Source organism: Lissotriton vulgaris, chromosome 11, assembly GCF_964263255.1.
Source record: "Lissotriton vulgaris chromosome 11, aLisVul1.2, whole genome shotgun sequence".
In the NCBI taxonomy this organism is placed as follows: Eukaryota; Metazoa; Chordata; class Amphibia; order Caudata; family Salamandridae; genus Lissotriton; species Lissotriton vulgaris.
The window spans coordinates 94,162,950-94,175,234 of NC_141699.1; the positions used below are offsets into that span (position 1 = coordinate 94,162,950).

Below are 12,285 nucleotides of genomic sequence, written 5' to 3' on the forward strand. Positions count from 1 at the left end.
TCTCAGACGTCATGAAAAACGCTTTTCCCATACGGAGGCGCACCGCTGTGGGGTGATGACGGCGCACGGGGATTTCCCCATGAAGGGTACATTCCCGAAAGAAGGGGCTTTGTGCAGAGGATCACAGATTAGCTAAGGCATGCCGAGACACTTTTTTTTCACAACAGCAACCGGCAGCCAGACATCTCCGTGCCAGGCCTGAGTGAGTTTGTTCACTTTGATTGCTCGACGTCACGTGAACCGGGATGACTCCTCCCAGAGTTGATTGGGTTGTGAAATATACAGGAAAGGAGAACAGCATCCTTGGTGCAATGAATAATAATAATACAAATTGGTATTTGTAAAGTGCTTACATCTTACCCCTCAAAGGTTTCAAGGTGCTGGGAACTGTGGGGGAGATTACGTGAGCTTGGCAACAGAAAAGTTTAAGCAGCATTAACGTCAGGGCGGGCAGGGGCCCAGAAGCAGCCTTTTGCTCCCGGACAACGTTGGGACGGGCTGCTAGTATGGTATTTATAAAGTGCACGGCTACTCCCAAAGGGACAGAAAGCAGGGGCAGAAAGTTCCTCATCATTCTTAAGATCCAGAAACAAGTCCTGGCTACAGATTGGATCAGGGACTTATAAAAAAAAGTAGCACACTAGAGCCTTTCCTTTCCCCTTTTCCTGAACCTCTTCACGATTGTCACAAAGTTCAGTTCAGAAAATTCTCTCGAGTTGCAGTCAGAGAATGTAAACAGTATTTCGCATGTTAAAAAACATTAGCAACAATTTCCCACGTGATAGAATGATTTTTGATCACTGTCTTTAAATCACAGCAAATGTGACAGGATAAAAACAAAATTGATAGGAATCGTTATTGCTCTTGCAACTTCTGAGCTCCATCCTGTTTATTTTTGGGGGCACTGTAGCACCCCTCCACCACCCCTACTTCTAGCGCCTATGGGTTGGTATCAAAATATAGTAGCCAAATAATGCCTGATAATAATATTATAGCATAAATATTGTTTATAGAAATATTAGAGGGATGATTTTGTAAAGGATAATACACAACAATATTTATGTCAGGCTACGTTTTTATCACAAATATTCTGAGATTCGTGATGAAAGAGTTGTGTAAACAGAAGTAAAGTACTCACCAGCTTCAATAGAGGGTTGGCCATTTCAGTCTGATCTCTGGCTCACGTAAAGAACCCTCTCAGATGGGTGGACGTCCTTGTCTCAGCAGCTCCAGTCTCAGATTTGACATTCAGTTACTTTAGTTGACAGCACCTCTTTGAACGACTGAAAACAATAAGTCATGGATTACTATTAAGGGTAGGAGAAGTACAGTTAGACCTAATGGGACGCTGGCTGGATGCTGTGTATCATTTGAAGTTGAATTCTTGCTACTCTGAGAAGTGATCCTGTGCTTAGGACTGGTGTGTTTGGCTTTGTCTGGGCCCATCTGTGCAAAAAACCTGATGGAGTACCCATCCACCAAACTCTCCGTTTGCCTTTCTCATTTAGGGGCAGATTTACAAGAAAGTGACGCATCTGTAAAGATGTGTCACTTTTCCTGCGCCACCATTAGCAACACTTGAGCCACTATGGATGCACCGTATTTAGAATACGATGCACCATGGCGCAAGGATTGACAGATGCGTCAAATTCTGATGTATCTGTTGACGCAAAAGTCAGGCATTGCTGGAGTCGTGTCGCAAGCACGACACAACTCCAGCAATGCAGGTGGAGGCCTATCCTCATTTTGCTGTGTCACTCCTTATGCCTGCTTCAAGCAGGCGTAAGAATTTGACGCAGTGGCGTCCTAGAAGTGGCACAGTGAAATCTTGTAGATTTCACTGCGTCACTTCTACGAGGCTTTTTTGTGTTGGAACGCCCACCCTGCATACATTATATCTGACGCAGGTATAATGTGACTCAGGGCTTTACAACGTAACGCATCTCCCGAGATGCAACACGTTGTAAATGGGCCGCATTTTTACGCTGCTGTTGCAACACTAAACGTGACGCAACAGCGGTGCAAAAGTGAAGCAAGGGGCTTGTAAATCTGCCCCTTAGTTTTCCGTCAAAGGAACCCAGGTTGCCTATGTCCACGGAAGATGTTCTCCGACAGATAGAGATGGGGACGTCTGAGAAAAGACATTCAACCGCCCACCTTATTTAGGTTGGACAATGTAATATATATCATTACTGTCTGGCACTGCGAGAGACAGAAAAAAGACTATTGACCTCCTACACCCTGGCAGAACACTCCCAGGGTGTGGAGTTCATTTTTTTTTTTTTTTTTTAAACAAATTACTGCTTTCAGTGTTTGTTCCTCAAAATCTGAAAAATTTTATAAGATGTTGAATGGCGGTCAAAACCAATGGCGGCCGACCACCAAACACTTTGTTCATTGAAAATATTTAAACTGCCTGACAATAGCATTGTGTGTGTGGGTGGGTATATGCGGGTGCTTGATGTGTGTGTGTGTGTATATATATATATACACACAAAAGGTAACTATGTAATATGATCCAATATTACTTTCAAAATGTTCCAGTGACGCCATAAACTACACAGCCAAAAGCTGCAAGACCAGAATTCAGAGGTGGCAATAGAGGACAACTATATGCACAGTTACCTGTATATATTTTGTATGCTAAGTAGATATTTCGCGGCGGCAAATTGAAAAAAATGGTTTCTTCAAAGTGCAGATATCAATTGCACATATTTGAATAGGAATATTTAGGCTTTGTTTATATTCCTTAAATACATTGTTTATAAAAACAATAGGCAGTGGTGAGGGTCATTGGATTTAAGCTAGTCTATTGCTGCAGCATTTATCTCATAATTATGGATTTACTACATTGCCACATAATTTTAACAAAAACATTGGGACAGGATATTATTATATTACTAAGAAACGACAATTGCTTTGCCTATGTGTTTGTTTTTTTTCTGTTAATTTCAGTCTTTTTGTCTGCCCCACTCTCTGTTCATCTGTCTCTTTCCCTAATTCTGTAATATGTGTCATGATGACCAGTAGTTTCCCATTACTGCAATCATTGACATTATCAATAAATCAAAAACTTAGCACAAGTAACTGACATTACCATGTGTTTTCTTTGTTGTTCCTGCTTCATTCATTTCAGGATGCTTCTTTTCACAATTGTCATGCGGCTACACAGTGTCAGAAAATGTACGTAAACATTGTGCACCTAAAGACTAGGAGGTGTTGAATAGCTCGGGTTATACATATTTATGTTACTTAAAAAAGCAACGCATTCATAAACTTGCAAAAACCCGCGTAGCCCTGCAGTTACCAGCTATGTAAAGTAGTGAGAATACAGCAGTAATTACAATACAGATATATGCAGGCAGTAAGTGGCTATATTTGTTTTGTGCAGACCAAACACTTTACTCTGAGATATGTTGTTGCAACAAGAAGTAAAGCAAGTTCGGTGTGTCTGTATCCAGGTTGAGTAATGGAAGAAGTGTGCACTAGTGTATACATCAAACAAATGCAGGCTTTCCGGTCTTTGGGGCAGAAATGGCATATTATGGTGTTTGGCTGTCTGTATTTTTTACACAAAATAAAGGTAGCTTTTTCTAGCTGCTTCCAATGTTAGCAGATATGAGAGTTGTAACCCAGGAGGTTGAAGTAATTAGTTAAGGCCTGCTAGTGTTACTTCACAGACTACCCATCGGGAGCAATTACATTATTGGAGATACATCAGGAGCCACAGGTAAGTTTTCACCCGTTATTTCACAGGTTTTGCATTGTTAAAGAATTACATTTCTTAAATTTAGCATTATATATGTATGCATATATATGGGTTTATGAATACATATTTCTAATTTATACTTACACACACATACGCATATATACGTTTGTGGCTATTACATTAGTGATAGCGCTATGAATTACATTTAATTAATTTATTAGTTTAAAACTGTGTATTTCGAAATGTCTAAATGTATGTTAGTATTATTAATTATTTTCAAAAGTAATTTAATTGAAAAAATAATTTAATTAAAATGTCATTTTCCATAAATATATGTCAAAGCTGATTCTGATTTTACAAAAAATGTATGTTAAACATTATTCTGCACACAGAATAAGCCTCACTTCGAAAAACCTGTATTTTTTCTGTGCTTAGCTTACTAGGCCTGAACTGGACCTCGATTCCATCCTGCTTCTTGTCCACCTATGAGGTTTGTTTTCTTTTTTTATTCTGACACCACACATAATCAACATGTGCACTGTTGAAATGCTTTGTACTGACATGCTGTTCTCGAGGTACCACGGAAGAAGACATTTGTTACTTTCAAAGCTCTTCTTGCCTATGGTAGTCTGAGCCCATTTCCTGTGGGTGAACTGCATTGTTTCTGCAACTAGATGTACTCCTACCTCCAATGACATTAGGTTAGAATAGGTCCTGTATAATTTTCATTTAGGAGATAGTGCTAGAAATTGTGGCATTTTGTTACGTAGTATAGTTTCAGAACTGATTTACCAGTTTATCGCTACATCTGCTCACCCTTTGCTGACTATGGATTTCCATTGACTTCTATTGTAGTTTTGCCAATTAATATGAGGAATTTTGGATGTGAGCCAGTCATCTAACGTCCCGATTTTGGAGACCGTACCATGGTCACTTTGCTTTATGATATGGACTAAGAATATGATTGCCTTGACCTCATGTCAGTATTTGTTTGAGCCCTGCGCTAATTCCCTATATTGACTTGATACGCATTTTGAATTACGTTTATTTGTGCCTTGTGCATTGCACCTCAAGTTATGCATAAGCCTTTATGGTTTACATGTTAAAGCCAACTCCAGACAATTTATTGCCTTGAATGCTATTTATTTCTCCTTTGTATGTGGGTCCCAATTAGGGACACATTGCCTCATGCATGCTTGAGGTTTAACACTGTCCCTGTTCCTGCATAGGTGCTTTGATCAGTCTTATCAGAGAACAGAGAAATCATCAACTGTTGTTTTGGAAAATGTAGGCAACCCAAAAATAGGGTACCCCAAAATTCTGATTGCTTCCCAGGTTCTAGTGACTGCTAAATAGGATTTTTGCAATGGTTTACTGTTAATGAGCTTTTTCTGAGCAATGGAGAGTTAATATTAGTAGGGCTGAATGTATTGTAGTAGATGGTGGCTCTATCAGTGCGCATTGTGGAATTTGTTGTTCTGATGGATACATCTGCCTACGGATTCCCCACCTTTGAATTACCCCTTGCGGCAGCATTCCATGGAAATCTTTTCTTAGCTCTCCCACTTCGACGAGGACGTCACAATGGCACGGCTCCACTCGCGACTCCATATGACATCACCGGAGCCATAAGAAGACCTCGCCTGCATGCTGATGTCAGTTACCTTTTTTCCAATCAATCAATCAATCAATCAATCAATCAGTGACACTTGTAAAGCGCGCTACATACCCGTAGGGTCTCAAGGCGCTGGGGAGGGGGGGTGCCGCTACTGCTCGAACAGCCAGGTCTTCAGCTTCTTCCTGAAGGAGAGGTGGTCTTGGGTTAGGCGCAGGTCGGACGGGAGGGAGTTCCAGGTCTTGGCGGCCAGGTAGGAGAAGGACCTTCCTCCTGTAGTCGCTCTTCGGATGCGGGGGACGGCGGCGAGGGCGTGGTTGGCTGATCGGAGGTGGCGTTTGGGAGCGTAGAAGTTGACTCGGCTGTTGAGGTAGCTCGGGCCTTGGTCGTGTAGGGCTTTGTGTGCGTGGGTGAGGAGGCGGAAGGTGATTCTCTTGTTGATGGGGAGCCAGTGAAGGTCTCTCAGATGTCCGGAGATGTGGCTGGACCGTGGGATGTCGAGGATGAGTCTGGCTGAGGCGTTTTGGATCCGCTGGAGTCTCTTCTGGAGCTTGGCGGTGGTCCCGGCGTAGAGGGCGTTGCCGTAGTCTAGTCGGCTGGTGACGAGGGCCTGGGTGACGGTCTTCCTGGTCTCTGAGGGGATCCACCAGAAGATCTTCCGTAGCATGCGTAGGATGTTGAAGCAAGCCGAGGAGACGCTGTTGACTTGTCTGGTCATGGAGAGGGAGGAGTCCAGGATGAAGCCCAGGTTTCGTGCATGGTCTGTCGGTTTGGGTGCGGTGCCCAGGGCGGGAGGCCACCAGGAGTCGTCCCAGGCGGAGGGTGAAGAGCCCAGGATGAGGACCTCCGTCTTGTCCGAGTTCAGTTTCAGGCGGCTGGTCGTCATCCACTCGGCTACCTCTTTCATCCCTTCGTGCAGGTTGGCTCTGGCGGCGGCGGGGTTGTTGGTCAGGGAGAGGATCAGCTGGGTGTCGTCGGCGTAGGAGATGATGCTGAGGTGGTGTTTGCGTACGATGGCCGCGAGGGGGCTCATGTAGACGTTGAAGAGGGTGGGGCTCAGTGATGATCCTTGGGGGACGCCGCAGATGACTTCGGAGGCCTCTGACTTGTACGGTGGTAGGCGGACTCGCTGTGTTCTTCCGTCGAGGAAGGAGATGATCCATTCCAGCGCCTTGTCCCGGATTCCGATGTTGCTGAGGCGCCGTATTAGGGTGCGGTGGCAGACCGTGTCGAATGCCGCGGAGAGGTCTAGGAGGATGAGGGCCGCTGTTTCTCCATTGTCCATCAGGGCTCGGATGTCATCGGTGGCGGCAATGAGGGCGGTCTCGGTGCTGTGTTTGGCTCGGAAGCCGGACTGTGAGGGGTCGAGGGATCCGTTCGTCTCGAGGAAGGCGGCCATCTGCTTGTTGACGGTCTTCTCGATGACTTTGGCTGGAAACGGGAGAAGCGAGATGGGGCGGTAGTTCTTGAGGTCGGTGGGGTCCGCTGTTGGTTTCTTGAGTAGAGCGCTGAGTTCGGCGTGTTTCCAGCTTTCGGGGAAGATGGCGGTGTCGAAGGATGTGTTGATGATGTCTCGCAGGTGGGGTGCGATGACAGCGTCGGCCTTGTTGAAGACGTGGTGAGGGCAGGGGTCGGTTGGTGATCCGGAGTGGATGGAGTTCATCGTGCGGATGGTGTCTTCTGTGCTGATCGGGGTCCAGGCGTGGAGGGTGGTGGTGGGGGGGGGTGGCAGGTCGGTCGTGGTGTGCGTTGGTTGGTTGTTGAAACTGCTGTGTATGTCCGTGATCTTGTTGTGGAAGTATGAGGCGAGGGAGTTGCAGAGGTCTTGCGATGGGGTGATGTCGTTGTTTCCTGCGCTGGGGTTGGAAAGCTCTTTCACGATGTTGAAGAGTTCCTTGCTGTTGTGTGCGTTGTTGTCCAGCCGGTCCTTGAATGCTGTTCTCTTGGCGGCGCGGATCAGCTGGTGGTGTTTCCGGGTGGCCAGTTTGTAGGAGGTCCTGTTGTCCGGTGTCGGGTCCCTTTTCCAGACTTTCTCGAGGGCTCGGCAGTTCTTCTTGGAGCTCTTGAGTTCGTCGGTGAACCATGGGGCCTTCTTGCTGCCGGGTCTGCTGGGCGGGGTCCTCAGCGGGGCGAGTTCGTCCGCGCAGTTGCTGATCCACTTCGTGATGTTGTCGGCGGCCTGGCTGGGGTTCGCTGAGCTGGCAGGAGGGTGTTGGCTCAGGGAGGTGGCTAGCTGGTCTGCTGTGATCTTGTTCCAGCTTCTGCGGGCGGCCTGTTGCTGGTGTTGGTGGGTCGTCGTTCTCTTGAAGGTGAAGTGGATGCAGCTGTGGTCCGTCCATTGAAGCTCTGTGGCGTGGCTGAAGTTGATGTCTGTGCTGGATGAGAAGACCGCGTCGAGTGTGTGTCCGGCGAGGTGGGTGGGGGTGGACACCAGTTGCTTGAGTCCCAGGTTGGCGAGGTTGTCGAGCAGGGTGCTGGTGTTGTGGTCGTTGTTGTTCTCCAGGTGGAAGTTCAGGTCCCCCAGGAGGATGTAGTCAGCGGAGGGGAGGGCATGCGGGCTGACGAAGTCGGCGATGTCCTCGCTGAATTGCGTGCGTGGTCCAGGGGGTCGGTAGATCAGGGTGCCTCTGAGGGTGGTGTTCGGGTTGGTGTGGATCTGGAAATGCAGGTGTTCGGCGCTGGTCAGGGTGTTGTCGGTGCTGGTCGTGAGGCGGATGGTGTCCCTGTGGATGATGGCGATGCCTCCTCCCATCTGGTTGGCGTTGCGGTCCCTCCGGATGATCTTGTAGCCCTCTGGGATGGCGATGGCGATGTCGGGAGCCGAAGAGGCGTTCATCCAGGTCTCCGTGAGGAAGGCAACGTCAGGGGCTGTGGCGTCCAGGAGGTTCCAGAGTTCGATGGCGTGTCTGTGGACGGAGCGGGTGTTGAGCAGGATGCACTTGAGGTGGGTGCTGCTGGAGTTCGACTTGGCGGGTGCTGGTGCGGGGCTGGTCCGGATGCAGGAGAACTTGCAGGCGTGGCAGCTGAAAGGTCCGTGGGTGTGTCGTGGTGTGGCTTGATGGCATTCAGGGAGTCGGCCGGAGTTGAGAGCGATGAGGGTGGCGGCGGAGTACGTCAGGCGGGTCGATCGGGGTCTTCGTGGGCCAGGGGTCCTGGCGCTGGTCGCGATCCGGTCGTCGTTGACATCGTTGACGCACAATGGTTTTTTTGGGACTCTCCAATTTCTTTTGAGACTATTTTTCTGGCGGCTATTACCTCGGCCAGGAGGGTAAGAAAGCTGCAGGCTCTTTGTTCTAAGCCTTCTTTCACTACTATCCATGCAGACAAGATGGTCCTTAGGACCAGGGCTGCTTTCCTGCCTAAGGTGGTTTTTCCTTTTCACCTGGAACAGTGTATTACATTGCCAACCTTCTATCCTCCCCCTCACCCTTCCAAGGAGGAGAAGAGACTTCACCGCCTAGATCCTCAAAGGGTGGTCAGCTTCTATCTGGACAGAACCAGGGACTTGAGGTTGGACGACCAGCTCTTTGTTGGCTTTATGGGGAAGATGAAGGGCAAAGCTGTCCACAAGAGAACGCTATCCTGGTGGATCCTCTTGTGTATTAAGATATGCTACGCCCTGGCCAAGAACGAGACTCCTGAAAGTATCAGAACTCATTCTACTAGAGCAAAGGATTCCACATCTGCTTTGGCTAGAGGTGTCTATGTAATGGACATTTGTAAGGCTGCAACATGGGTCTCCCTCCATACTTTCACAAAGCATTATTGCTTGGATTCCGAGGTGGACATGGAGAGCGTGCTAAAATACAACATTAACCAATCAATTACATGTGTAGTGCATGGGGAGGAAGCAGCGCGTGATGCACTACTTAAAAAATTATATGCAGCAGGATTAAGTGTTGCTCAGAAACATCGCCTAGCAAGGCAAAATATTTAAGTTATAAGAGCTGAAAACCGAGCTAAAATACACTTTTGCCGAAAACATTACTTTTGCAATGCATGGGGCACGTGACGCACTACTTACACGAGAAAAACTACATCGTATTCACTTGAACAGCACGTAGCACACTGCTGTAGGAGCGGCCACGTGGTGCTTGGCAAAATAAACGAACGCACCAGGATTAAGTGATTTGCACAGAAACAAAAGTTATGAAGTCAACTTTAACAATATAAAAAAGCAGGAAAGCGTGCTTAAAAACAGCATTGCCAAATCGAACATAAATTTGCATTTACGCAGTATTTAAAGATTGTTCAGATTAATTAATTGAATTACTCTTAAAAAAGTGCTCACCTAGGAAGAAGTGGATACGAACACTCTCAATGGCTGTGACTGCGGAATAGCAAAAGTTCAAGAAGGGTGGCAGCTTATAAATGCTTTGCAGAAGGATGATTGGTCGAGCATGATGTCACTGGGTGTGAGAGCTGTGATTGGGCATGTTGTAATTGAGCATGCACAAATAAAATGAAATACGTTAGGGGTACATAGCCAGACGGTGGGACGTATTGTGCGCATGCGTAACATTAACACGCATGTACTACCACAAACATGCATGTGCAAAGTGAAGGCAACTCCTACGGGGTACCTACATAGATGGAGTTTGGATGTCCCCGTGGTCTTGAAGTGACTTCAGGAGGAGGGCTTTGCAGCACGGGAGGGGGGCCACGCGGCCCACTTCACATAAAAATTTGAATACGTATACTCCGCTTATTGTCATCGTACCATAAGCGCACCCTTCCGATCACGCGCTGAAGGCTAATTGCCTGTCAAGTGGTTGTCAACATTCGAAACTAGAAACTGTTGGCATTCATTTTATGTCTCCGTACAAGGCAGGCTGAAGAAGCATGTGAAATGTGTGTTTAAAACGTGAAAATTGGAGGGTAGACACACCCTGATCCTCTAGGTCTCCTCAGGGGATCCCACAAGGTCTCCCAGGTCCCTTATTTTTTTTTTCTTTTTCGGGGAAAAATCGAGGCGTGCGTGTATGATCCGCGCATTCTATCGATATTTTTTTTTTAAAAAGACGTGGGCTTCTGAGCGTCTTTGGTGATTTGCATTCTTTCAACTGTTTAGAGGAGATGCAGCATTGCTGTATCCAGGATCCACCACTGAGTGAGAAAAGGTAATGATAACACTATTTACCTGCTAAGTGAAGTTCTACCCATAGGATAACAGTGATGTACTTTTTAAGAATGTTAAAGAAAATTATTAAAATAATAACCTCCGATAATCTCTTGTCTTAATATTTATGTTAAATATATATAAATTAGTTTTTCAACATTAAAATATTCGCTGAAGTCGCGAACACACCGCGTCTGATATGTATATGACATCACGCGCTATTGCGCGCCCGTCACATCACGTTATATGTACATCTCGCGTATGCACAAGGCGACGCGCACAAGTCGCATAGCAACCGCGTGGGTAAAGTTGTACCGGTCGCACGCCCTTTGCGGATCCTTAACAGCGACCCTAAATGGCAGACACGTTTTGCGCAGTAAATGAGTAGGGTGTTCGTAGGGTGCACAACTGCAAAAAAAAGAAAATAATAATGTAAGTATATTATAAACAATATAAAATAATGGGAACAAATATTTTTATGTAAAACAAAATTAATAAAAAAAATGTGTAATGTAATTTAAAAATAACATCTAAAAATAAAAAGATTAAAAAAATGTAGTTAGAAAATATAAAAAAAATAAAAAATTATTTACAAATTAGCATTTAAAAAATCTTTGAAATTCACTGAAAAAACCATAGATTTCAGACATGTTATATTTAGGAATTAGCATTTAAAAAACCTTAGAAATTTACTCAAAAAACATAGGTTTCAGGGGTGTTATAGTTAGCTGTACATTTCATTTGTATAAAACCATTGAAATTCCCCCGTTATAGTTAGTTGTACTAACTATAACTCGCGCTCCCGCAATCCACTGCTGATGATGTCACATATTACATCATTCATGACATGATCAGTGACATCACTGATGACATCACTGATGACATCTCAAATGACATCACTGTGTCTAGAAGTTGAGTGTTACTGCACTATGCATGACCAGGTATACTACACACTTGAAACTGATACAAGTAATCAACATAGCCGAGTGAAATGTTCATATTGACCCTGATTCAGCATCTATCAGGGGAAGGTGAAGTGGGGAAAAAAGAGGGACTCTAGGGTTTGGGATTCAAAAAGCACTGTGCTGTCCACACACATAGGTTCTGTTTCACCTCAGGGATAATGTGGCGCTCTAGGTACAGAGCGTATGGTGTTCCATTCCCTCTGGGATAGCTCAACTCATGGGTGCCCTTGTCAAGATGAGAAATGAGGACAAGGTGGCATGGGCATATCACAAAGCCCCCCTCTAAGGTTTTGTCACCCCACTGTTAACTACAGGGATTATCATGCATGGTAAAGGGCAATGGAGGGAGGATATTGAGCTTGGTCAGTGTTGTGGTGCTGAAACAATTTTAAAATCATATGTAACCAGTGATGCATTTTGGAGCCCACTGTTGTGTCTGGATTTGTGTTGATGCTATTAACATCTTTGGTTGAATTACAACTCAGAATTACAAGAAGTGTGCTGAATTTGCATTTGCGCAGTCCTCAATATTGATATATTCTGAAACATTAGTACAGTTCTTTCACAGGTATTTAAAGTTTGTTGGGTGTTATGTTATGTTAATCTATACTACTATTATAAAGAGAGAAGTGTGTCCTTTGAGCCAGGTAAACTCGAAAACTACACCACTAATCCAAACACCCAATACATCTTTGAAAACGTCAGGGCAAGCAGATGGACATAGGCTATATTAAAAAACAAATATACGTTATTTAAAAAATTTAATATAAAAAAAAGTAGTCCATTGGAAGAAGCGCCGGCCGCGACATGCGTGCTGACATCAGAGAAGCGCGGGGAGGAGCGGCGTACACTCTTGCGGTCTCTTTCTTACTTCAGC

General features: G+C 45.6%; 1 protein-coding gene across 1 annotated transcript in view; it reads right to left on the reverse strand.

Annotated features, from left to right (window-relative positions):
- LOC147679024 (solute carrier family 2, facilitated glucose transporter member 9-like) overlaps nucleotides 1–12,285 on the reverse strand; it is an 803,060-nt gene that overhangs the window by 571,730 nt on the left and 219,045 nt on the right. The window contains exon 3 of the mRNA XM_086942759.1: nucleotides 1,139–1,283. Coding sequence (XP_086798885.1) covers nucleotides 1,139–1,162 — 24 coding nt within the window. The 5' untranslated portion in view covers nucleotides 1,163–1,283. The remainder of the gene's footprint in view (nucleotides 1–1,138; nucleotides 1,284–12,285) is intronic.